Source organism: Scleropages formosus, chromosome 2 (genome assembly GCF_900964775.1).
Source record: "Scleropages formosus chromosome 2, fSclFor1.1, whole genome shotgun sequence".
Lineage (NCBI taxonomy): Eukaryota > Metazoa > Chordata > Actinopteri > Osteoglossiformes > Osteoglossidae > Scleropages > Scleropages formosus.
Window position 1 is genome coordinate 41347128 of NC_041807.1, and position 27636 is coordinate 41374763.

Below are 27636 nucleotides of genomic sequence, written 5' to 3' on the forward strand. Positions count from 1 at the left end.
CATCCAGTATGTCCATATATTCCATCATAAACAGGCTTTCTTCATGTACAGAGTGTAGTTTTATTACAAAGGTCTGTTCACACAGAGAATTCTCATGAAAAAAAGATCTCTTCATTAATGGTAATTCATTACACTCAGTCCTGTCCAAGACAACCATCTCACACCCTGTGTTTCTGGGAGAGGCTCTGAATTACCATAAACCTGCTTTGGACAAGTGCTTCTTCATGATGGACTCATTCTTCTATGTAATAATTTAAATGCTGATATTAATTGTAAATGGTTTTCAATTTACAACCTGTGTATTGTGAAACTGCTTTTAAAATGCATTGTGTAAATACATATCAGAATGTTACCTAGAGAGGGAATTTTCTATAGTTCTGTTGGTCACTCACGACCGTGGTCCATAAAGTATCGTTTGCAATAAATGAATAGTAAGTCAGTCACTAATAATGATTTTGCCTTTCCAGAGTTCTGTGCTTGTTGTCACTTTGAGTTTAAACTGATGGGTAATACTTTTCTTTGCCTTTTCAGTCCTTAGCACTTTGACTTTTTTTTTGTTTCAAGGATCATTATTGTTATAGATGACAGTCATGAGATTTGAGATGCCAGCAGACACAGCTGAGATGCACAGGAAAGCCATGCCCCACATGGGGCGGGGGGGGGCTGTCCACCTTGTTTGAAGCTTGACTAGTTGGGATTTCTGAGTTTTGTTATGGGAATTGTAGATGACTAACTGCAGTTACTCATAACTCAAACTGTGTGACATTTGAAACACACACCTGAACAGGTGATGCCACCAGTCCCAAAGCCATGTTCTTCAACACACGCATCGTTAGTTTCAGTCCAAGAGTCTCCACCTCTGCTGGGATCAGCACGTCGCTCACGGTTCGTACCCTGCACCTCTACATTAAACCTGTGTCAAACCTTCACCTTTGGTCTATTTATTTGTCAAAGACTCGCCCACATGGTGTTAAAATCAAAGCAGAGAGAGCACTCAAAAGGCGTTTGCATCACCGTTTATTATAACGAAAAGTCCTGGATTCCAACACAACTCCATGGCAACAACACACATTCCTGTACAGCGTCCCTTTTAAATAATACAAACTGTTTATTCATAATTCACAAGTCCACCGAGGGGGGGGGTCTCGGGTGCGATACTTTTGGGTGTTCATGCGACGAGTCCCACCGTTCTCCGACGCAGGGAGCCCCGGTCCCGACAGAGCTCTGAGAGGGGCCACGCCATGCACACTACACAGGAGACTCTTCTAAACGAAATGCAAAGGATTTCACATCTCTTTTTTCCATTCATCAACAGGTACTTCCTTCACAAATGATCAAACCTTTGCTGGTTTTTTTATATTTCTTCCCACGAGACGTTCTAGCGTGGGTTTTTAAAGCTGCAGCTTCGACCGGTCAGGGCAGGACGCAGCTCCAGTGGCATCGCTGCCTGTTCCTAGTGGCACCATGTGGCGGAGCTGCCCTGCCCACCGGCCTCGTTCGCGCTACGGTTGAGCAGAAGCAGTCAAGTCAGAGGCGACTGACTCCACGGCGACTTCACACACTTGCCAGGGTAAGAAAGGAGGAGAGAAAAGAATAGTCACAGAAGCTGCTCTGACCTCATCCAGGTCTCCTGAGTGAAGAGACGGGGCCTTGTGCAGGTACAGGAAGTAGAAGAGAAACAGTGGCGTTCAACTGAGCCCCGCCCCTCCGCATACATTACTTCATCTCAAGGTACGAGCACAGCACCGGTACGTACAAAACCGGGAGCAGATTACTACAGGGGACAGAGTGGAACGAATAGCCGTTAAGACCTTAAACAATGGAAGGAGGGGTCTGCGTCTGGTCGTCTTCCCTGACGATGCCGAGTCCTCGAGAGGCGAGTGCCGTGACGGTCGGGAGTGTGTGGGTGGGGGGCAGCCGCTACGGAACTCGGCCCCCCTGCTTCTCCCGCATCCACGCCTGGATCCGCAGCTTCAGCTCAGGAACTGCAGCAGGGAGAAGACGAACGCAGGACGATTGCTCATACTCCACATGAGAGACAGGGCCGTATGCAGGTGTTGCGGGATAATGTAAACATAGGAAGGTTTACACCCAGGCGCTCGCACACGCTCACAACATGCAAAAGGGTTATTCTCCCGGAATATTTTAATGTGTCGATTTTTATGCATTTTAAAATGTCTGGATGTTTCAAATTGACCATGATATATGGTAACCCAATATATAGAGCAGTGTTTAAAAATAAAGATAAAATTACTATTAAATTATTAGAATTACAGGCATGCGCCACTTTACAACGTTTCGGGCAGCGACGGACCGGATATACAACGGTATTTCCATAAAAATATATGAGTCACTTAACGACAGAGATACGTTCTGGGAAATGTGTCATTAGGCGATTTCATCGTTGTGCAAACATAAAGTGTTCTTATACAAACCTAGATGATATAGACTCGATGCAGTCAAGAGATATGGTAAACAAGATTCATAACCCTGCTGCCGGTGTAACACAGCATACTGTTTTACAGTAAACTTTGTTTACACCAGCATCACCATCACGAACACGTAACATGTTGCGCTACGCTTTTCAGCTCCATTTAATCTTATGGGACCACCATTGTAAATGGGGTCAGTCGTTAATCGAAATGTCGTTAAGCGACGTTAAACCTACGACTGTCTAAGTACACTCTTTGGTGTTCGCTCAACGACAAAGTCGCACTGCGACTGGTTTCACAGAATGTATCCCCGTCGTTAAGCGCCACATACCTGTACTACATTGATAAAAGATTACTAATACAGACAAGCCCCAGTTTAGTTTCTGGTAAGGTTCTGTAAAAATCTTGAATACAGCTTTTGTTGATGATTATTGACCAATTCATCCCATCAAAACAGTCCTGGACTAGTTATTGATCATTGACATTCAGGAACAGCAGAGTAAACACTGTGGAAGTGAGTTACATGAAGGAGGTACCACACTCCTACTCTGTTTGGGTGCTCTTTACTGCCTCCTATCAGCTTGTTTAGTAAATACAAGTTGCGTTCATTCCAATATACAGACAGATATTAGAAAATTTGAAAACTGGTTCAGGTAAAGAAATTGCATTTAATAATAACAATATTGAAAAACACACAGCTTGATGCTGGGAATATAAAGAGCCAGGGTGCGTACAGCATATTTTATAATTATGTTCTCTAATTGAAACAATACAGGAAGCCGTGCCGGAGCAGTGTTTAAGCAGGCAGAACGCCGGGGTAATGGGTTCGCTGTGTACCTGACTCCAGCATGCTCTCGGTCAGTGGTTGTCTGTTAAACGGGTCCGTGGGGGAGTTGAGCAGGTGGCGCAGAATCACCGAGCGGTCCATGATGTGGCCAGAGGGCAACTGTACGGGGTCGCTCATCAGAGTGTCCATCAACGGGTCTGCAAGCACAAAGCAGGAAACACACGCAGTCACTTAAAGACACAGAGTGATGTACAGCATGTCTGGTTCCACTCAGAGAGACACAAAACATATCCTGACATTTTAAACCACAAGGGGGGGGGGGGGGGGCAAAACTGTGGAAGAGGAGGATCTAGCTAAACCTGAACATGCCTGACAAATATTCCCGAAACAGGTAAAAGTAATTGATTACATCAAACGCAGTGTAATGAAACTGGTAGAAGGCACACAACAAACAAGCGTTACCTTAGCAACTGTTAACATGCCCCCACTGATAGCTCATGTCACCCACTAACTCATCTGCATGCATTTTGGCTAATTTTCTTGCAACCTCTGCCATGTGTGTAGAGCAAACCAAAACAAACCATAATACTTCCAGCAACCACCTTGACCTAGAGCTTTCCGTATACTATATTTTACCACGACCCTGGCAAAAACAAGTTTTTTTTTTTACTCTAATTTGAATGATGTGAAACCACACCCAGGGACCGCTGTTTAACAACCTCTGTTAAATACATGACGATAAACTATTTGATGGATTGATGGATGCTGGCAGAAGCTACACCCTGCAGGTTCGAGAGTCAGCACCCCTGAACAATGTCCACTTGCCTTTGAACTCGTCAGGCGCATCACTGTAGTCCATCTCTGACTGTGAGTTCTTGGCGACAATTTCCTCCACCTTCTCTGACAGCAATTTGAACTTCTCCACGGCGATGGTGGACTTGATGCCAGCTTTCCGCATCTTGGAGATGACCTCTTCGAAGAGCTCCCTGCTGTAGGAGCGCTGAGGCGCGACAGCAGACGGGATATAACACGGAGCCGCTCAAAGCGACGGCCTTCCCAGTCACACCCTGGCATGGAGCTAACACTACTACGTCCATATTTCTGCATTGTTCTCCTGCACTGCTACAGTCCTTTAAATGTGCAGGTTTTACTCAAGAACACAGTAAGGAGGCCTCATGTCATCTGCGGGACCACAAGGTGTAGGCCTTGGATCTGTCGTTTGGCCATCAAAAGACCAGGGTTCCAATTCCAGTGCCTGCTCTAGTGGCCTTGAACAAAGTACTTACCCTGAATTGATAGAGTAAGATTTTCCCTGCTATGCAAATGGAAAATCTGTGTAAAGAACCTTAGTTTGCAAAAATGACTAAATGACATTTACCAGAGTGAACCTTTACTGTTCTCCCGTAGTGTTCTGCTGCTCTAGTAAGTTACTTTCTGTACTTTTCCCATGTTTCCTCAGATCAGCTTGCTGATTTTCATTTTCCCTTCACCGAGTCACCTGGTCATCGGCGATGGCCTTGGCGAACCGCGCGCAGTCCAGCTGCAGGTAGATGTCGGTGAGCTGGTCCAGCAGCTTCTTGGGCTCGAAGCCGTACTTCTCTGGGTTCTCCACCTTCAGGTCGCGGCACTTGGGGCCACACAGCTGCTGGAGGTTGAAGTTGAGCATGGCAGCCAGCCGGGGGCCCAGCTCCTTCAGGACAGCGTGCCGTAATGAGGACGCAAGTACAACTCAGCACAGGAGGAGATGAGAGCGAGGACGGGTGTGGTTACTCACTGGGCGCAGGAACGGCTTCTGGACCTGCTTGGTGAGCAGGTGGAACATCTCCACGGTCTCGGTGGCCAGCGCCAGGTAAGAGCGACAGACGCGCTCGTCCTGTGTGAGCTGGGACTGCCTGCTCTGCTGCTGCTCCTGTGTGTGCCGGGAGGAAGAGATGGGGGGGGTGGGTGCAGTGTCACAATTAATCAGCAGGTGGAGTAGCAGTTGAGAATGCAGAAAATAGCAACCCAAGGGGGAGCCGACTGCTTGTACCCTCAAGAAGCTACATCACCTTATATGACGGCATAAACAAGCCTCCCGCTTCAAAGTGCACTGCCGAAGCACCTACGCTAGCACTTCCATCGATAAAAGGGCCACTTCCTGTCTCTGTCTTTAATGTGGAGCCACACTTCCTGCATGAAGACCCCCCCCGTGCCTGTCCCCCTTGAGGCCCTCCACTGACCCTGGGCATCTGCTCCCACAGCTCCTTGTTCTTCATCTCCTCCTGCACCTCGTGGATGCGCTTGAGCGACTCCAGGCTCTCGTCGAGAAGGAACGTGGTGTCGTTGATCAGCATGTTGATGTAGCGCACAAACTGCTTGCCAGAGCTGCAGGGAAACCAGGTGGTCAGAGCTGCCAACTCCACATTGCAACAACTGCTTTTTGGCTAAATATACATTCCTTAGAAAGCTGCCTAAGAAAGAACCACTTTAGTCAGGGTAGCTAGTGTGCAACCATGGAGATGCATTCCAGGAAATAAACAACTAAAACGCTGAGCGGCACGGTGACGCTGCGGTAAGAGCTGTTGTTTTAGGGCACCTGGGTGGTGTAAGAGGACGTGGGTTCGATCCCTGCTTGGTCCGTGTGGTGTTTGTATGTTCTCGAGTTCTGTACAATGCCCGTAGTTTGTGAGAGAGGAGTGTGTTGCACTGGGGTATATACAAGTGACACACTGCACACAGCATAATGTTGTGTATCTAGTACTTTAAGTCACCTTGGGTGAACAGGCATGTTGACACTACTACAAATTGTTCATTGAAATTCACTTTAGACAAAAGCATCTACTAATTTAATGAATATAATTCTCCGTATAATCCTGGAACCCAAGAAAATTTTTTTTGGATATACAGTATTTCTTGGTTTTACAGGAAGTTATACAGGCTCCACCTCCGAACACGTGGCAGCATTTAAAAGAATTGCATGTCCTCTATAAGATACCTTAGGACTCAGCAATGTAGCAGGTACAGTTTAGGAGATATGCTTAAAGGTATGTTCTCCGGAACGGACAAAAACAGATGGCTCGGCGCCAGGTGGATGTGTGGTAGGAATTGGCTCTGTGTCCTTTAGGGTCCCATCAGGTATGGTCAGTTTTCCACCCCCAGTTCAGTAACTACCCAGAGCTTCAATTACACAGCCCACAAACTTAGTCTGAGAGCTCTGTAAAGCTAGGAGGACACTGCGTGGTGGACATTCTGTCCCCCGGGGGTGGGTGACATCCTGCAGCACACTCACTTGAATTCCTCCAGGAAGGTACCGTGGTGACCTGCGTTCTGCCACAGACTCTTGAAGATAGTGCTGATGTGGTAGCGGATGGTGAACTTGTCATAGAACTCGTTGGTGGCGCCTGTGTGCTCCACATCTGGGGATAGAAAGAGAAACTTTATTTAGATAAAATATGTCTTCAAGAAGTACACAGTGCAGTAGGGCCCCTACTTTGGAACTTACGAGTAACAAAGTTTCCACGTTAGAAACATTTGAGAAGCATTTAGAATTTGATTTTCACAAAGAGAGATGTCATATCAATTTTAATCACGCGCCAAAGCGTCACCTGATGCGCCGACAGATTGCCATTGCGAATAGTAGGAGCTGCCTTGAGCTCATCAACACCCTGCTCTAGCTCTGTCCATGGTTTTTTATTTACAATGTATTGTAAGCAGCCCTGCCGGGAGACTCAGAATGTGCAGGTGTGTACAAGAGGCATCCCAGCTCACTGGAGGGACGGGCTGTCTGCCAGTCTGGTCTCCACGAGCTGCTGAGTGGGACGGAGGAGTCCAAAGTCTCTTCACGTCCAAAATCTCCCACTGTTGTCTCCCACCCCGCAGAAATCACATTGCTGACCGTTACATCTACAATTATTCATTTATCAGACGCCTTTCTCCAAAGCGACATACAACTCGGAGTAAATCAAAGGTCATTTTACCAAGAGGCAGACACGGACACGAAATTCTCGAAGTACAGTTACTTAGTCCAAAAGCAATTGTGTTTTTTTGGTGCACATCACACCAGTAGCTGTATATAGAACTGATGACAAGCCCCTTGCCTGCTGCATCACATTCGACAAAAAGTGTTCCAAGTTATGGACCAACTCTCTGTCATAATTCAACCCGTATGTAGGGGGACCTACAGCAATACGAGCATGATACGTGTGAAGTAATACTCAGCTTGCACAAATAACACAGCTACTGATATTTAATTACTATACTCTCTATCCAAAGCTTTTCAAAATATGTCTTTCAAAATTAATTTTAAGAACAACCATTTATTTATGTTGAAGTTCTTCATTTGCTGGCAGCCAGGGAAAAGCCAGCTAGCTATGACATTTGTGTGCTGAATAAATTAACACCAAGGAAGAAAGTAAATGTTATCAAAAGTTATTAACCCCAGGTAGGTGTTGGAAAAGTCACTGTATTGAACCCAGAGTTACATATAGCTACTCATCAAGAGTCATCATGAAGAGCCCCAAGTCATTCCCTGACATCCCTGGTAGCAGCTTTTCACCCCCACTGCCTGTTACACTTTACAACAATCAGATGCAGCTGGTGGACAAATTTCAGCGATGCTCCATGTGCAGCCAGCCCCATCCCCCTACTCACCTGCGTAGAACTTCATGAGGGCAGGAACGAGCTGCTTCACAGCCAGCGGGTGGTTCTCCACCATCTCAGCAAAGCGCTGCGTGCGCGGCTGCACCGACGGGCTGCTGACAAACAGCACCTCCACCAGCTTGGCCATCAGGTATGGGTTGCGGATGTAGCTCTGGCTGCAGGTGAATACGACGAGGAAGGTCGCCACGTCCTGAGTGCAGGGCTCGTACAGAACTTGGGGGGAATACCTGTCGCAGGTAAGGAGGAGGTGCAGGGCTGTCAGTCTACACACACAGCCACAAAATGCAGATACACCTGTAAAACAGGCCTGTACTGCACATGTACATACACACAGAGAGAAGAACAGTCATATCTGTTGTCCAGTAAAGATATAACAGGGCTATACACCATCTCCTCATGTTACAAATAGTTGAGATACAAAGACTTAAAAATGTATTCTCCAGTTTATTTACTTTTACATGTATTTCTAAAAATTTGTCTGTAGAAGAGCACGTGACATGTATTTAACATCCAGGCAGATACTGCTGTACAGAGCAATCAAACTAGATTAGTGTTAATTCAACTCCCTTCCACAGTGTTTACAGTTCCTGTCAGAGGTTCTTGAGTGCTGGTGATCAATAACTAGATGAGGAACGAAGATTAGTTAATAAGCTGTACTGAACAGGGGTTTGTGGAGACAGTATTTTTTTCCAGTTATTCTATATTTTAATATAGCTCAAAGGGAAAAAAAAATACAAATATAGTCTTATAAAGTATTTTCTATTATTATTGCTTTAAGGTAAAGGGTATGTGCAAGTGCTGTTAAGCAGATGTCAACACACAGCAGCCATGCATGTGGTTTCCATAGTAAGAGAAGGCAAGGAAGTGGTTTGCCAGTGCTGCCTTCAGTGGGTGTCTCAGCACAGTGGGAGGAGACCCACGTAAAAACAGAGGATAAAGCAAACTCTGCAAAGAGCAAGTGGGTATCGAACCCAAGATCTTAAACCACAGTTCAAGTGCAGTGAGGCACCAGGCAACAGCTGTGCAACTATATTTCTATTACAGGTATATCTGGGGGCAGACTGGGGAATGTCTGTATTAGGTTTTTATTGACTGCGACTTAGTGGCAAAAGTCATTTTGGAGTTACAAACAAATTGAGTTATGAACAGACTTCTGCTGCCAACTGTTTTTGCAAGGTAAGAATCCAGTGTGTAATAAAGACAAATCCATATTATGCTTGAAATCAGTCTATAAAAGTTAGGGCACTGCACCAACCATAGTTTGCATTTTGCCACACCGTACAAAAATTTCCATCGAAAACTGGGATCCGACTATATGGGACAGAGTCAGTCTACCTCTTTCAAAAAAAAAAAAAAAAGAAAAAAAAAGCACCTTGTCTTGCAGTGATATTGTGTTAAGAGTTGTGGTTGAAGCTTGAACCGTATGAGCACTGTGTTCTACCATCTTACCCCATTTCACTGCAACCAAAGCCTGTTCAACATTTCCAGGTGATGCCCTTCGGAATATTAACAGACTTTCCTTACTCACCAAGACATAAGGTTTGTGCTGCTATTTCACAACCAGTAAAACTCACCGAGGTCCCACATAAACACCACTCAAACCCAATGACCCCCAGGGGGCTCTAAACGCATCGAGAGCAGACCGTGGACTCACTGCACAACGAAGAGCAGGAACTCAGCCACATCCTCGATGTAGAACTCTGGCAGTGCTGCAAAGTTCCTGGACACTTCTGTGTTCAGCGGCAGAGTGACACTAAGAGAAGAGGAAGCAGGACGCCAATGTCTTACTAAAACACACTAAAGCCTAATGTGGTTTGAATTTCATTTGCTTCGTACACAAATGAAGTTTTAATCACAGGCTCAAGTTTACCAGCTTCCTTGCTCAAGTGGGCAGCTGAATGACTCTTTCAGGGATGTTAATTTGCAGCATTCAAGCAACAAACTGATTCCATTAAACCCAGTAAACCACCTGCTTGGTTTTATGCTAATAAGCATTTAAATCTGTGCCAACACTTATCCTAGCCCTCACACATTGTGGGGGCGTGACTCACTTTGGGTAGGCGGGGTCCACAATGCGCAGCAGCAGCTGGATGAGCATGCTGTAGAACTGCAGACACCTGCGCAGCAGGTTTTCGTCCAGGAGTCCAGCATCTGCGCAGGCTTTGGCACGGAGCAGTTTCTGCAGGCACAGCAGGACATGGAACAGCGTCAAAGTACCTGTCGCCACAAACTGGGCCCTGAACCCATGAGCAGAGAACCTCCAACTGAGATGTTGTTGGCCCCACTACAAGCTGCTTGTCTCTGAAGGATGTATTACGTGAAACGGGTGAAGATGATAACGTGCCCAAGCCGATCGATTCCACCGTTCCTCCTGGGACAAACACTCCAACGTGTTCAGTGACCTGATACGGGAAGGCGAGTTCTAGTGCTGGGCTCTGAACCCAGCCCACCGTGACGCACCTTCAGCTGGGTCTTGCACCTCTTCAGCATCTCACGGTGTCGCCGAGCTAGAGGGGACTCCTTCCATTGGCTCTCGCTGCTCCTCAAGTCCTCCACCGTCCTGGAGGAGACACATATGCACGCACACACACAATACCTTCATTATCACTACTGTTATTAGTGACCACTTGTATCTGAAGCACATTGCACTGTCTGACCTCCTGTGGGAGCATTTCTGGGATGGTTGAGCAGTAGCTGAGAGCAGAGTTTGAACCAGCAACCAGCCAGTTACAAGCTTTAGCTACTGCTACACCTGCTGCCCCAGAGATGCACACACACATACACTCAAATCGAGGCATCATACCAGCTGTTCCCTTGAGTCCACTTCTCACAGCACAGAGCAGCCAGGGTCTGCTTACATCAAATTGTCAGGGTAGACTACTACAGTACAAAAATCTTTTTTCAGGAAAATGGCTCAAGGCTTGCTCATAATTTATTAAAGGGCTGGTCATTTTTCTTGTGTATGCAACATAAATTATTTTTAAATTCCCATTACTGATGGAGAAATCACACTGCTATTCACTTTGCCTCCTGCAGGAGGTGCATCTGCACAGATATGTGAAAGTGCAGTAAACAAAACACAGCGAAGCCTCTTTTTGGCAGCAGATTGCCAGAGCTTCACTTTGACTCCACCTCTCAGGCAAGGCACACAGTCCTCAGCGTTCATTGCTAAGCAGTTTAATACAATAACAGCAGCAATCTGAATAAAGACACTATTGTACCTCAGAGGTAAGGCATATAGTTCATTGCCCATCATGTAAAAAATCCACTGTGACAAACTCAGCTCCACGCACATTAGCAGCAGCCAAACATGTACAGAAAGGGTATTGGTAAAATGGAGATGGTCAGCAAACCCAGAAGGATGAGTGGCCCAGAGACCACACACACCTGTTGAGCTCTCGGATGGCCCGCAGGCGGCGGATGTAGCGGCGACAGGCTGGCAGAACCGACAGGTGGTGTGTGTGCAACGTGAGGAAGAAACACTCTGTGGGGAACTTGGGATCTGGGAACTTGGACGGACTGTCATCTGTTGGGAGGGAGAACAAGAACACAACACACACACAGAATAGGCTGTGTATTAGATTGTGTCATTTCATTATTCACTATTTTTAGCTCTAAAGGTAAAGGAATCCTTTAAATTCCACTAGCTGTGAAAGGACCCACACATTTACATTTATTCATTTACCTCACACTTTTCTCCAAAGCAGCTTACAATTATTTATTAATTTATTCACCTGGCTAATATTACTGGAGCAATTTACGGTAATAAGTACCTTGCTCAAGGGTACTACAGCTGGGATTTGAACCCAAAGGCAGTAGCTCTAACCTCTACGCCATCAGCTGCCCCATATGACAAGAGCAGTAGGAGAGGCAAGTAAACATAATGCACACCAAGTTTCTGTTCTCAAGAAAGTACCCCATTTAAAGACGTAAAGTGGGTTAAGAAATGGTATGCAGAGAGTGATGCCCACCAAGCCAACACGTGAAAGTGAAGTGTTCAATCCCACACTGAGAGCATGTGCTGGAACAGATGGCAGGACCACTCTAAATCTCTGCCATCTAGATAATGCAGAGTCCTGCGATCAGTAAGACACACACTCTTACTCCAATGGGCCGGGAGCCATAACCACAGCTGTTTGATGGAGTGGTGGGGTGGGAGGGATCACACTCACGCAGCTCAGCCAGCCAGGCTTTCAGCTCCTCCATGGAGGTCTTCAGTCGCGTCTCCTCCATGGGCATGCTCAGTCGACACCGCGGGTGGAAGATGTAGGACGGGTCTACCGTCTCCAGCTTGATCTTCATGCTCAGCTGCTGCAGGACCCAGAGGAAGTTCAGCATGAAGCCATCCGTGGACACCAGCTTGTCATCTGTCTGCGGGGTGAAGGAGAGGGGACATCATCTGCAATCAGTGAAGTTGCTGTGAAAGACGAGACTGCATCCGCCACATCATGCTGGATGAAAAAAAACAGCAAGAAGCTATGCAGGTCTGGGCAAGAGAAGCAGTATAATATATCGGTAAGTAACAAAATTAGTACCACATGGTCTTTTCTGCCACTTATGAGATGAATGACGCCCTGACTTTGGTATCATGCATTAAGTGACGATAAAAGATCTGGACATGATGCTTTCATATGGAAGATGGCTCCGCATTAGAGACTGCACAGTATTCAACATTCCTCTTGCCATCCTCTGACAGTGAGCACGCAGGACATCAAGCATCAGCCTCGGCGCAGGTACGTGCGAGTCTTTTCACGTAAAGCCCTCTCTCACTTCCTTTATTCTTCTCTTCTCTCCACAGCCACCCCACCCATCCACCTCATTTGCCTTTAGTATGACTGACTGCCTGCGAGAGCCGAAACTTCAGCAAGACACAAAACAGACTGGAAGGTCCAGCCGCTTTCTCCTCACCTGCATCTGAGCTTTTCTGGTGTTGCGGTTCACCACAGCAGCCATGTAGCTGAGCGCAGCCTCTCGCGTCTCCCCGTTCAGCAAGATGCTGTGGACGATCTTGAAAAGGTCTCCCTGGTAGAGAAGAGCAGAGAGCGACAGCGTTAACAATGGCTGGTGGGTTTCACAAACAGGCGTAAATAACGACCACTCAGGGGTGGTGAGAAACAGATCACACTGGTTCCTCTACTTGTTCCTAATCATCACCTTTACATCATCTCATTATAGCCATCACTATGAAACCTAAATAAGTAGACTGGAAACTATCTTTGAAAATACGTGAATCTGCAGTTTACAGGAACCACTGTATATGTTCCTATTGATTCCAAAAGGTGTGGGTGTCATAGAAGAGCTCTTTCTAAGAGCACACAGCTATATGGTGGGCTGAGACTCTGAGAGGGCAGAAGCTCTGCGGGGAGTACAAGTCTCCTGTAGCAGGAATTGGGTACGAACCCGAGCGGACTCCAGGTAGTGCTGCAGAGACTGGCTGACCACACGCGTGTTCTCCATTGTGATGGCTGGCCCTGAGAAGTACTTGTCTCCCACTCTGGGCTGGAGAATGAAATAGGGAAGAATGGGATTCAACCACAGAGGCTTCAACACCAGGCAATTTATTTACATAGACAATTGTGGGGGGTTGTAACCGAAGTAGCAGAAAAACAAGTTCTGAAATGAATGAACTAAAGAATGAATAAGTGAAGTGTCTTAGGTTATGTGTATGTATAGTTAACTGTTTATAGTATATGTATATTTAGATTACCGACTTAGTAAGTTAGCTATGTAGGTCTAAAAACTGTCCTTATGTCTAGTGTTGTATGTTTATATTTATGCTTATTTACGCAGCACCGTGGTCCTGCGAGACAAGACATTTCGTCCCACTGTGTGTCCACACATGTAGTGGAATGACAACAAAGCTTGACTTGACTTGAGGAAAGACACTTAAAAAAAAATTCTGGGAAATGTGCTGTTCTGGAGCAGTCACGTTGCTCCCCGTTAGTTCAGCGTTACACACCACCATGCTGGTGACGGCAGTCCTCATGGACAAACACTGTGTTACTAAGTAAAGCTGGAAAAACGGAGGGACATTTCAAGTTTCTTTGATCTCAGTGGTGCCCTAGGTACGCAGTTAGCTCTTCGCTGACACACAGCTGCACTCACATCATCCTCAGAGAAGACGGACAGGCTGAAGAACGCGCCTAGGTAGGACAGCGACTGCACCTCCCGCCCCACCGCTGGACTCAGGGCATCAGGACACCACAGAGGCATGGAGGTGATCTGCAGCAGGGTGGACAGAGGCCAAATCACACCACCCAAACACACGGCACAGCACCACAAGGTTCTGGGTTCAAATACCACATCCTGTACTGCTTCAGTGAAGACAAACACATGTATCAGTGGCCACACTGGTGATGTAATCATGCTGTTTTGTAGTTGCTCTTTGACTAAACTCAGTGTGCACATCTGAAAAGGACCTCCTAAATAAAGTGTTAATTTTTCACTATTATCAGTGCTACTGTTACAACACAGACCAATGTGTATGACACAGGTAAAATGGTTCCTTTTACTACAAACTCACCAGACTGCACACAGGATGCATTTTCCCAAACTTTATTTCACAGAGCTCGGCTAAAGCCTAGAGGGAGAAAAAGTGGGAAAAGTCTGCCATACTCATCAATCTTTATATTCGCGACCAGCACGCTACTCCACTGTTGGCTCCCTTACCATGAGTGGGTATTTGAAGTTGTCTGTGTCGAAGGAGCACTCTTTCACCGCCATGCGCAACCCCAGAAGGACAGGAGTCAAGATCTGCAACAAGAGTATCACATTTCCAAGAATCACACATGGTTCTTTGGATGTGAGGAGAAAAACAGCAACGTGTGACACATATCAGGAGCTCACACAGCACTGTCCCTAGATGCTGCTGAAACATCCACCCTTATGTATGAACCCCTAAATTCATTCCTTTGTTCTTCAGTAAAAAATGAAAAAGTGCCTTTGTGCAGGTTAAAATTCTCTTTGTCTAACTGAAGATGAATGAAATTCCCACAGCTTTACCATACTGAGCGTCACCATTTACTCAACTATGAAATCTGATCTCTGTCGCATATTAGACTGAAAATGAGCAAGGACACACTTCCCGTTAAAGTGTATGTAATAAGAGAGGCAACCGCCAAGTGGGTTTTTTCCTCCCCTTCATTACCCCAACATGCAAACAATGCTTGAGAAACACTGTCATCGGTGTGTCCGGTACCCCTGTACACTCGACTCAGGATCCCACCTGCTTGAACAGCTCCGCTTCCTGGTGGGTGGAGCGAACCAGCTCTTGGATGAAGCCATACGGAAGGTTCCGGCACAGCATGTAGGGAACGAGCAGGGACGGCTGCAGTGGAGGCCTGTCAAAGACAAGCATACCAGGGGTTTTATTCAGGACACACGATTTCAGTAGTGAGTTGGAGAAACAACCCATCTGAGGCAGTTTTTCCTAAACGGCACTGGGAAACGAAGAGCAGACCCGCTGAGAAAACCCAGTGAGAAGGGGAAACACTTGCTCAGCAGAACGGGTTCCTCTGTAAGGTGAGCCAGCCGGTGCCCCGAGTGACGAGTACATTGAGGTGCAGGGGTGGCACACAGACCTGGGCTGGGTGAGGGTCCCCAGGAGCACCAGCACGCTGTGGGAGATGCACTGTGACCGCAGGTTGCTCAGTAGCTGGCTTACACACGGCTGGCTACACATCTGAAAGAAGAGACATAGGGAGGATGCAATGATACACCCACCCTGAACCACCGCACACTAACCCGGGCTGTCCTACACACACTAGGGCATTTCACGGGGCAGGTGAACACAACGCACTATTGTGACAAAGTTTTCTGACTGTGCACTGGCATGAAGCTGCCTGTTGCTATGTCACTGTCGCCATACAGCTGGATGCAACGATGAGGCTTCTCCCCACTCTACATGTGAGAACATGGGTTTCCCCACAAACCTTGGGCGCCTTCCTCTCCTCCATGCCCACGCTGTCAAAGCGCTCAATGAGGTAATTGAGCATCTCGGTCTCCTTGCACGTCTCGATGGTGAAGCGGTCACTGCTGCCGTCGGACCCTGAGCCAGGTCCCCCACACGTAGCCAGACTGTGAGGCCGGAGGAGAAAACCACAGCATCACATAAGGACAGGAGAGCAAAGGACAGAAGGTAAAGATGGGCTAATAGCACCCAGCAGGTCCAAATGACTTACTGCTGAAAGCAAATACATACAGCTGAGAACTACTCTCTGCTAAGGGGGAAATCTTTAAAAAATTAATGACTCCTTGAAGATCTTTAACAACTTGAGACTCAGATACAGCACAGCAAGGAGCACAAGTGATGAAGTCAGACACAGGACCAAAACAGTGATGGTTAAAGCCCACCACTACTCCACTGCAGTCTGCAGCTAAGTAGAGAACAGGGCCAGAGACAGGTGAGTAGTCACTCTGCACAGCAAACCTTCACATCAGTGTTAACACTGCAAACAGCTGCTGGTGAAGCGTGTGAGGGTGACCAGTCCTCCATCAGCAGGCAAACAATTAAGCAGCAAATCCAAGAACTTTTCTCTCGCCACAAAGTGGAAGCGCAGCACACAGCTAATCTGCGTGTGGCCTTTCAACGGGCAGTTCAAGGGCAAATGCTCCAGTGGGGTGTCCCATCAAAGGAGTACAGCGCAGAGAGCGCTTTCACACACTCAGGCACTCCACTGAATGGGTCCTTTCCCTGAGGGCAACACGTCTATCCTTCTGACATCATGCCAGTGTCGCTCCACTGCTATAGAAGAGCTGTCCTCTTGAACCAGTAAGGAACAGCTCTGCAGTGGCCAGAAGGACAGTTACCTGTGCGTTGTGTGTGTAAGAGGGAGACAAGGGGCGAACACAGCTTGGGACTTGCACTAAAAATCTGCAGAACGACTTCATGTGTTACTTTACCAGAAATAACCAAAACTGAAGCAAAGTCCTTTACAAACAAGGAAACAAGGAGGACTCAAGTCGCTGTCTTTCGCCATTCGATGTAACCTCATTGGGCTGATCTTGACAAAAAGGACAGAATAGTGCCAATCTGCTTTCTATGAGACAGAGCTCATTTCCAAGTTCACTTCGGCTGCTGGGACATTCCCTCCTCTCTGTCAGACTCAGGACATTGCAGCAGTGTTTGGCTGCTACCCATCACTCCTTATATAGGATCTTTTGTGTCAAGCATGTGATTGGGGTGTTTTTACTGACATGCCGAGTCACGTGGATCAGTCTGGGCTCACACAGAACAGAAGGCAAGCGGGCAGGCAGCAATACCTGGGCCTGAACCGACCCAACAACATAGCGTCTTCCTCCTCTGACTCTTCGCCACTGCTGTCTGTAGAAGCATCGAAAGGGGCAAAGAGGAGGAGGGGGTGGCGGCTGGGAGAGGTGAGGTAGGCAGGGCAGCATGGGGGGGGGGGGGGGGGGGTGAGGGCACAAGGAAATAGAAATGTGAAAGTAAAATCTGAAAGGAACAGGGCAGCACTTCCAGACTCCACTCTGCTTCCTGTGGGACATTTGAACTGACAGCAGTAGAAGGCAGGTGGCCAACTGCAAACGGCCCCTGAGTTTGTTGACATCAAGTCTGCAATTCCTGCTTCTCCCAAATGAGGGTCTAGATGCCTTATAACTGTTACTGCTTGGGTCTCAGTCAGCATCTGGTTGTCTAGCAGTGACTGTTTTGTTTACAAAGCTGTTTGTTGGCGATTCCCTTCAACTTTATATTTAAAATGACTAGCAAGCAAAAAAGTGTGTTCTGGTGGTGCTGAAAGGGGGAAAAAAAACAAAACAAGATAAGACTTAGCAATGAAAGGGAGAACATCAGTGCAGCACAAAAAAGGAAAAACCAGAATGCTATATTAGTATTCCTTTAACAGGAATAATGTGTGAAATTAGTGAAAAATATAACAAAGCCTTATTACACAATGTGGCATTCATGCATGTTAATTGCTTGTATGTTCTCATGGTTTATTTAAGAGGAGATTTGGAACCATGTCATAAGTGACAGATCACCAATGCAGACAGAACTAAACCTGCCAATTCACTTTCACAGTTTTTATAATAACGCACTTCGTATTTGCTATGGATTATCTGCATGCTCTTTATTGTTATGTTTCACCTCTGACAGTGATCACAGCACATTGTCCTTGGATTCATCTTTCATGATCCTGCTCTTGAGAAAATGCTTTTTGATTGATCAGAATCTTTATTTTAAAACTTAGCAACTGATAAAATTCATTCTGCTGACAGGAAATGAAGTTACATGCCGAGTGTGTAGACGGTATCACAGTCAAAAGCTGATCTTGGAGAGCCAGTGACAGGCTCTGGAAAACACAAAGTGAAAGCAATTCATGGAAGGAGGTGTGTTTAAATCACAACTATTATGTTGTTGTTACCAATCAAAACAGCTGATCCAAGTGACGCTATAATCAATTAATACCCAACAAAGATTAAAAAGTTAAACGCATACAGGCTGATGCTCACGGCAGTCAGAAAACCATAGCCAGTGGCTGTTAGTGATTTGGGGGAAGACAGGCTGGGACTTTCACACAAACTGGGGGCACCAGGACCCACCACAGTGAAGGTACCTCGGGGAGATCCAGGCAGCCCGACCGGGTGAGGAGGAGGTGTGGCGGAACCAGGACCCACTGTGAGACAGGGACTGGGGCCTTGGGTTAGAGCGATGAAGGCTAGGGGGTGCGGTACCCCCAGAGACACATCTGGTAACAGGGGAAGAGGAGGTCGTCCCCGGAGGAGAACTGACAGAGTAGGGCTGGTACCTCGGGGAGATTGGCACTGGGGTGGTGGGATGACGTTGGGAAGCCCCCAGGTCAGATGGGCCGGGCAGTGGTGGAGGAGAGGCAGAGGGCGCAGTAAAGGGCAGAGCGGTAACGGCCATGTGGGACGGAGAAGGTGCTGTGACCACATCTCCGGTGTGTGGATGTGGACTGCACTCGTACAGACTGAAATGAGCATTGCAGAATAGGGCGGACAATGTCACATCTCAAAGGACTCATATCGGTCCTGGTTTGGTCAGGAAACAGGACCGAATCAACATCAAAGACCCAAAGAACCAGTACCGCCTGGAGTGTGACAGCAGATGGCACAGTGGCTTACAAGCTAGCGAAGCACCAAAAGGCATCAGGTGAAATGTGAAGTAGTGAACAGTGTTATACTCTTGGTCAGGTAACACGAACTCAACATGTTCTACAAACTACCAGCTGTACTAACTGTTCAGACTTTCACTTTATTCAAACTGAGGTCTCATCTCAAACTGGGTTTAAAAACCAAAGGAGGCAGATTCTTCAGATGATCCTTGCACTGCTGCAGGTCTGCCTCATATCTCTGTCTGGACAACTGACCACCATCTACAGCTCAGCATCTCCCACCAGGTTCACCCACTTGCTGAAAGATGAACTCTTTCAAACTGGACTGTTTGCTCATTTCATCTGTTTCATTGATCAAGAGGCTGGGTGTAACAACTCACTCCAGTCTAGTCTTCTTCCCAGTCCAGCAGATCTACTCATATCTCACGACACATTCCACACAGCTCTGGGTCAGACCATGGCCACCTGGACCACTACAATTCCCTTCTGTTTGGTCTTCTAGTCTCCACCATCAAACCTCTCTGGCTGATACAGAATGCCAGACAAATTGTGTTTGACCTGCCAGAGCATTACCATATGTCTCTCCATCCTCGTCTCACACACATTGGCTCCTTGTATCTGCTTGTATCAAGTTCAAGACCTAAAAGACAGTCGAAAGACCTGCACCCCAGTACCTTCAAGGTGATCAATCTGTACAGCCCAGCAAGAGCACTGAAATTCTCCACCTCTGGCCACTTGGTGGTCCCAGACACAAGAGGTCCGAAATCTAAAGCTCACCGTTTCTCTGTTTTGGCCACAACATGGTGGAATGAACTCCCCGTGTCCCTCCGAGCTGCTGAATCTTTCCCACATTCAAGAAAGGTCTCAAACCCATCTCTTTGAAAGCCACAGCTCTCCTGATCTCCTGACAGCTACATAAATGAGACCAACACCAACTGCTGTGATTATCTATGTATTTGCCATCTGAATGCCACTTCTAGAGGAGCTACTGGAAGGATGTGCAACATGGCGGTATCAGACAAACAGTTCAAAAACCTTGACACAAGGTTTATATTTTATTTGCCTGAGAACATCTGCTCACTGTATTAACTTCTCTAAAACCAGAACCACTTACTGTCCGGATCTGACCAGCACCAGGGAGCGCTGAGTTTGAGAAATAAAAAGAATCAGTAATAAAAGGTTCTCACCCAGGAAGCCACAACAAAACCAGCACTTGCCTGGACAGAGAGCTGGGCCCAAGCGAACCCGGAGCTGACAGCATTGGGCTGCTTCCCTGGCTGGAAGGAGGGACAAGGGACAGGTGGCGGTTCGGAGATTTAGAAGCCGCAATCGGCTGGGATGTGGCAGTCAGACTCGCAACTGGACTGTCAACCCGTGTCTGAGTGGAGACCAGGAGGACTTCCATGAGAATCTGGCCAATCAAATCCTTGAAGTCCGAGTACACTGGGGTGAGAAAAAGGTTTAACAAAAGATTACTGACTGCACTTCACACAATAACACAGATGCAAACAACCGGACTCTTCATTGTGATTACACAAGATCTTGCGTTGTACTCTTGCTCATGTATAGAAGACAGACACATACACTTCAGACAACCAAATCAGCTGGTCATGAAAAACAACTCATGTCTAAGAAATCTCAAAAATTGAACAACTAATTAAATTTTAAAGACATTTTCAATTAAACATTTCACACGATCCCTACACTTTAAACTATGCTGTTGAGAAGCCTAAGTTCTTACAATGATACTAGAGGCTTCCCTTGAATAGCAAACTGACATATTAGGAGAACTCAGGAACAAGCACATGTACCGCATACCATCAAAATACACGTAATGAATTAAGAATAAACCTTGTGAGCAAATTTCCAAAAAAAAAATTATAATTGTTATACAATGGAAGCCTGTGCAAAGAAAGGAGAAAAAAAAAAAAAAAGCAAATGGAGAAAATTATGTGTGATAAGGTGAGTCCAGCGACCCACCGTCCTTGGGGCTGTGGCGGAACTGGGTAGCCAGTGACGGTAGGAAGATGACATCACGGCCCTGTTCCTTCCAGGACACACGCAGGATCCTGCTGATGAGCTGCAGGGCCTGCTCTCCACTCACCTCAGGAGCAGAGCTGGAGGACGGGTCCTTGGCAGGAAGAAAAACACAAGAGCGTGCGACTTCATATACACACACACACACACACACACCCTGGGGATACAGTGGGCAGACAGGTTTTCCCAAGCAGTAACAGGTGTGTGCGGTCATGACGGTTTATGAATCAAAGCGCAATATATTTTGCATATTATTCCCATGCCCTGTCGAATACCTTGTCTGCCAGGTTCCTCTTGTCCCTGCGATCGCCATCCTCCACCTCCATGTTCTCTATCCCTGAGTCCACATCGACCTGAGATGCACTAGGGTGGGGTTTGGGGTTACACAACAGAGAAGGTTAACAGTGCTTAGTCACAGTACAAGGCGCACACCGCAACATCTGCCCATCACATCACAGACAACTACAGTCACCGACTGATGCTTAGAGCAGCTTCGATTCAGCAGACCACCCTACCTCTTCTCAGAAGAGGCCGTGTCAATGTCCATGCTCTGAGACCGGGACAGAATCTGGGAGTGGGTCTCCAGGCTGCTGGATGGAGAGCGAGACAGGGTCTGGGAGTGGGTCTCCAGGCTGTTGGATGGGGAGCGAGAGAGGATCTGCGAATGGGTCTCCAGGCTGTTGGAGGGAGAGCTGGACAGGGAGCTGACGCCTTCGCTGCTCTGGCTGCGGTACGCCCCCCCTGGGGAGAAAAAGGGGACATGCTCTTGGTTAGCACAGTGGACAGGTCATACTGGTCAAACTGAGTTGTACTTGTGAACATTGAAAGGTGTAGAAACAATGTAAAATATGTACCCCAAGCCATTCTGGGTGAGTGGTTAAGAAGTCAACACACACAGCAATATCCTATAACACACATTCACTTCTAGAGGCTTCCACCAAGACTCAGTGACTGCATGAAGGACAGCAGAGATTGCTGTGTATATTCACCGTGGTAAACCAATGCAGTCAGCTACAGAGATATCATTTTACAGCCAACAGCAGCCTTTCAGGACACTGAACTCAGGCAGAACTATAAATACCACGATGGAGAGCACGCACCACTGGACGCAGGCTGCTGACCTCCCCGCTGTCTCTGCTGTCCCAGAACACCTTCCAATCCCAGGAATGACTCATACTTTCTGCATTTCATCACCTGCACTGAGCTCTCTCTGTAGGTCAGTCTAGAAGGATGCTCTCCATAAAGAGGAACCACCTCCATACTGGACTTAACACTATCACCTGAAACCAATTTCGGTATATATTTACATTTTCTGGGGTTATCCTGAGCCCCACTGGTCACAGACTAAGACTGCTGCCACTTGCTGCTTGTTTTAGGAATGACTCATTACCTTGCTAGTACCTAATGTCAAAAGTGCATATAGTGCTGCTTGAAAGTATGTGAACCCTATAAGGATGGTCATTATTCTTTTATGAAATATTAAAACAAACTTAAAAATGTAAATCTTGAAATAAATGTATAAAATTAAAAAATTACTATGATCCACACACCTGACTGCACTTACCTACTTGGTTTAACCAATACATCTTCGGATTCACTTATTTTTTACCTCTGCACTACTAGCGTATTTCTACTACACACATGCTTTCCTCTAAAGCAACATATGGAATTGGTCATTACACACCTGTTATGTCACATGAGAAACACTGATTCTCATTAAATATCCTTTTTGCGGTAAAACTAAGGGACACGAGGCCTTTACATACTTCCCAGCAGCACTGTATGGACGCTTGAGTATGGCTCACATTTAAATCATACAAAAGAATAAATATTACACTGCAGGTGACTTTAAACAAATAAGCACATATAACATGTGCACAGACAAGTAAACAGCATGCCTTCTCCAAACATCTATGTTCTCAGAAACAAAATGTTGCTCATTCTCTTAGGACAGACACTGTTTCACCCCACAAAACCAAGGTCAAAACAGTGGAACTGGTACATTTGGTACTAAAACGTACTTGTATTGTGCAGTTTAAAATGTGAGTTCTTTAAAATTGTAAATGTATATCCTTCTGTTAGACCATAAACATCAGGGCACCCTGCTTCTAAACGTTGTACTACGGACCTGAACAATCAGTTACACAAAAGGTTCCCATCTAAGGCTGAAACGGCCCTTCGGGGTCAGTGGCCTATGAATAAGAAGCTTAAGTGTGAATTCACAAAACAGAGCTACAGCTCTTCTTTCCTGTGTGTCCATGTCACAGGAGGTAAATAAGTGTCAAGAGAACATAATTCAGCTAAGCCTCACATAAAGGACAAAGAGGGTCTTTCAGATATAATCCCTGAACTCACCATCACACAGCAAGTTGATATTAGGCCAAGATGCAGGAATCAGTCCAGCCATAAGCACTGGATTCAGATGCAGGATTACAATGGGCCCAGCACCAAGAATAAAATAAGCATGAGAAGGAATTTCAGGAAGAGGGGTAAACTTGGGTCAGGTCTAGAGAACATTTAGAATGCAGCTACACAGTAGAGGACACTTCAACAGCAAGGTGTTAACGTGGGCAAAGTAAGGAGAACGTACCATCCTATGAGTCACAAACCTGAGCCAAGTCCATAGAAACTGACAGACAAAAGCAAGCATTTTGGCAGCACGGGATGTGGAGCACATTCTCCTCCATGGCAGAGCATCAGCTGGAAATCAAGCCTGCCCTACAGCACCTCCTGTACACTAGGGCAAATGGGCTCCAACACTACTTTCAGGAAGGCTGAATAGCAGCAAGTCATGTTTTGTTCTAGGCTCACAAGGCAACAGTAGGGATAAGGACCACACTCGATCCATATCTTCCAGGGAGAGAAGCTCCAAACTGCCCCAGAAAACAAGCAACAGAGATGAAAGCCACCATACTGAGCAAAAATCGCAAACATTGAGTTAAGATACTGCTTTTAAAAAGGCCGCTTTGTCATATCAGTAATATAATGTCATCCAAAGTACATCCATCATCCCCCAAACAGGTAAGGAGAACAATATCTCACTCTGTACGGATGGGTGTGGTGGATCTTATCCGCTCAGAATACAGAAAGATACAGGACTGCAGCAAAACAAGGCAGATAAATGTGAGCAGCACCGTGTTCAAAACAATGCGGGGGTTGAGGAACATGCCCTCATTTTTACTAATGCAGAATCAAAAACATTCTTTCTGCAGCTTTTCCCATTTACCCTATTTAAGACATTGAGAAAACCACAAAAACACAGGACTTCATCACAGAGCAGGAAAAAAACAGAATCTAATAGAGTTTGCAGCCCACATTTGGGTCACTACGTAATAATTGCGAATATGATCAAAACTGAAATCACTGTCCATTTAGCTATTCTGTGTGACATATTTGTAGTTTAATATTAAAAGAAGCAGCAGCACATTTCAGGACCTGGGCTTGTAACCTGAAGGGAGCCAAGCAAACCTCCACTCCCAGTTCCTGCTTCTGTACTCCAAGTCAAAAGTTTTGACCCTGAATTACTCCATTAAGAATACCCTGCTGCATAAAAAGGTTAAATACTGTAAACCACTTAAAATGATCAGCAAGGGGAAGAAAGAAAACGGGCTTCTCCTCCCACAATCCAGTTAGGAGTTATATAATCACTGTAATATGCTACCACTCGACAAGGTTTTCAGAGGAAAGGTTTGTTTTTTCTCTGCAATTAGAAACTGCATGTAGATGTTTTCTAAAAGCTGTCCTCAAATTTTCTGATTTGTACCCATTTTTGATGTCATTTGAAATATCTCTGTAAAATGACTGTTAGACCATTTGGTATTTTATACTGACTGAGTGACTTCTGCAAGCCATGTGTGGGCTCAGTTCACTGCAACCGTGTGTGTGGGTTCAGTTTTTATCTGGTATGTACCTGGAGCCCCGACAGGGGAGGTGGCCAACGTGACGGCATTGACACTGAGCGCCAGTGCATGGGAGGGTCCCGGAGGGGTCTCTCTCTGCGGGGACGTCAGTGGGGTGCTGAGAGGGGTCGGGGGTTGGGAACTTTGTCCCCCCGCCAGCCGGGCCAGCCGCCGTCTCCGGATCTGCAGGGGAGATACCGCAGGAAGCTACTTAACCACCAGGTGCAGGACAAATGACTGCATCCATCAAATCATCTATATGTCCAGCCCACCATGATCAAATCCTGAACACCGCCTTGCCAATCCAGAGTAAAAAAAACAGGCACCATCTGACGTTTAAAAACAGTCAGGTCAAACACTTTATATCACAAATACCAGGAAAAGTAGCTCATCTGTTTCAGTCCCCGATTACCTTTCGGTTTCACTAACTGCCTTTCATGACAAAATGAAATCCGCAAACTTCTCTGGGATTCAGTCACTGTTGTCTATTACAGAGCAAAGAATAAGCAACTGAGGAGGACACAAATCTTACTTACAGCTGGGTCACGGCTCCAAAAAAACACAACGGAGACCAAAGAAAAGGGCTCTCAGTGTTCCTTGTGCTCAAGGCACAATGATCTGAACAAAAGGACATCTCTTTCTCTCGCTTGCTCGCTGAAATTATTTTTTTTGTCATCCAGTTGGTTCGTTTCAGCTGCCGAGGACAGCCTTTATGTCCAAGGAAGGTTAATGGGAACAGTGTAGAAAGCACACGAAGAGCCCGGAGCAAAGAAACCACACGGGAACACAGGACCAGAGTACAAAGCAAAAAAAAAAAAAAAACATTGCAATAACAGTCATGTCTTTAACCACAAAAAATACTCCAGTAACTTCAAAACTCCATGGTTAAGTTTTATGACACTGATGAAACATAGTTAAAACTAACTGTGCGCACAAAAAAGAATACGAAAAAGAGCACTTTCACTGAGAGAAAGAGAAATAAAGTGTAGCCTTTTGAGTCTGGAATGGCAAATAAGGATAACCTGGATAAGTAAATAGGAAACCATCTGCTGAGGAATATAAACCATGGCAACCTGCACAAGAACATTATTAAAGTGTAATAATCCACACAAAGGTCACACTAACCAGAAACATGACTCTATACTTTATAATCGTATTGGCGGTGAAGTACAAAGGAAGCATTCCCTTTAATATAAAAGTGTGAAAATTACGAATCGGCATAAAGAAAATAATCACAAGTAATTTGACATAAGAAATACTGGCCACTCATTTTCTTGTTCAATCAACCAAATAACAGGACTGACCATTAAACAGGAATATTTACAAAAATTTACTTTAAAAATAAGGATAATGCAATCCTTGCCCAGTAAGGACATGAACCTACAACTTCTAAGGGCAAGTGAAGTTCGCAATAACTGAGGTCCAATGAACCACTTCCTCTAAAGTACCATGCGTTTACCTTTCTTACCATGCTTAATTTAAAAAGATCACAGAACTGCAGTCACTAAGTTCTACTGGGATTATAAATACAGAAAATGAAAACTATTAAATAAAAATAAACCCAAATAATTAATAATCCCACAGAAGTGACTGACAAGCTCCCTGTCCCCTCAGTGTGCTGGTACTGACCTGACAGTAAAGTAGTACTGATCCGACACTGTCCAGGTATTGAGATGTCAGTAAGCTGATACAACAAATTCAATGGTACTGAACTTGTACTGTACTGACAGTAAAGTGGTATAACACTGGTACTGGACTGAGATCTGGTACAATACTGTACTGACAGTGAGTAGAGTGGTATAGTAACACACACTGGACTGACATATCTGGTACTGTGGTGTACTGGTGGTATTGAACTTGTTACTGTACTCAACTTTTACCATGATACTGTAGGGATAGCAAAGTTTTACAGTACTGAATGAAAATCAGTGGCAGCAAGCTTCAAGCTGGTACTATTTACCGTGTTTTTACCCCACTCATAATCATATGACATCGTTATTGACATAATTTAACATGAGTGGGGCGGCAATCTAGTGCTGCAGATGATATGAAATACGAAGTACTTCATTGTTATTTTTCACTCCTCGTGCTCACTCACTGTGAGACTGACTCACTCACTGACAGTGACAGTGACACACACACAGACTGCCCACGGCAGGAGCTCAGCCTCAGCTCAGCTCGCGCTAATAACTCCTTCACGACAAAGACCGCAGCTATACCAAGCACCTACGCCGGCCGGGCCTACCTCGTCGGCACTCAGCTCTTCCATCGCCCTTCTTCTTTTAATTTTTGACCGAGTTGTGTCGCTCGCTAGCTAGGTAGCTAGCCGGAGAGCTAACCGCTAGCTAGCCAGCTGCCCCTCAGCACGAACGCAGCTGCATCGCTGACCACACGACGGAGGAGCTCGGCCTTCGCGCCACCTCAACTTTTTTTGTTTTTTTAAAGAAATAAAGCAGCGCTAATGTGCGTCGTTCAGTTATTGCGACTTTCTGCCCGAACTGCGACAACAGAAAAACAAACACAAATAAGTGCCACTAGTCGTCAGACGAGCACCGCTGCCATCTTGCTCTCTTGTCACGTGACAGAGCCGGTGCCGCGCGCTCCGCCTCGTGGCGTGACATCACATTCACCGCCCCACAGCGCGGGAGGGCTACGCCTGGCGATGACGTTACGCACCGGAACATGGGCCGCGTGAGCGACGCTTCAACCATCGCCGATTTCCCCGTTTTGAAGATGTTAAGCGGAGGGAC

At 46.2% G+C, this 27636-nt stretch overlaps 1 protein-coding gene across 2 annotated transcripts; it reads right to left on the bottom strand.

Annotated features, from left to right (window-relative positions):
* Nucleotides 1–1000: 1000 nt before the first annotated feature.
* Nucleotides 1001–27461, bottom strand: ube4b (ubiquitination factor E4B, UFD2 homolog (S. cerevisiae)). 2 transcript variants are annotated; one of them, XM_018733949.1, is made up of 27 exons: nucleotides 27132–27461; nucleotides 24898–25069; nucleotides 21503–21728; nucleotides 21263–21350; nucleotides 20931–21081; nucleotides 20168–20393; nucleotides 15789–15933; nucleotides 15438–15538; nucleotides 15083–15197; nucleotides 14527–14610; nucleotides 14381–14437; nucleotides 13963–14079; nucleotides 13258–13356; nucleotides 12766–12879; nucleotides 12030–12228; nucleotides 11245–11383; nucleotides 10318–10417; nucleotides 9909–10036; nucleotides 9512–9610; nucleotides 7849–8084; nucleotides 6488–6614; nucleotides 5439–5583; nucleotides 4994–5128; nucleotides 4718–4909; nucleotides 4045–4219; nucleotides 3270–3416; nucleotides 1001–1985 (listed from the first exon to the last, which is right to left on the bottom strand). In XM_018733949.1, exons 1-27 carry the CDS (start codon nucleotides 27153–27155, stop codon nucleotides 1921–1923), a joined length of 3606 nt encoding a protein of 1201 aa, XP_018589465.1. In that variant the 5' UTR covers nucleotides 27156–27461; the 3' UTR covers nucleotides 1001–1920. The 2 variants fall into 2 exon arrangements, with proteins under 2 accessions (XP_018589465.1, XP_018589466.1); XM_018733950.2 differs by lacking the exons at nucleotides 20168–20393; nucleotides 20931–21081; nucleotides 21263–21350; ... (1 more) ...; nucleotides 24898–25069; nucleotides 27132–27461 and adding an exon at nucleotides 17119–17231.
* Nucleotides 27462–27636: the final 175 nt, after the last annotated feature.

Excerpts from the sequence above, each read along its gene's own strand:
- ube4b (XM_018733949.1), bottom strand. The coding sequence starts at position 27,155 with ATGGAAGAGCTGAGTGCCGACGAG. Across the intron at positions 14,438-14,526 it reads ACTTCAAATACCCACTCATG|GCTTTAGCCGAGCTCTGTGA; the intron begins GTAAGGGAGCCA and ends TTCTCCCTCTAG. Across the intron at positions 11,384-12,029 it reads AGCCTGGCTGGCTGAGCTGC|ATGACAGTCCGTCCAAGTTC; the intron begins GTGAGTGTGATC and ends CCCTCCCAACAG.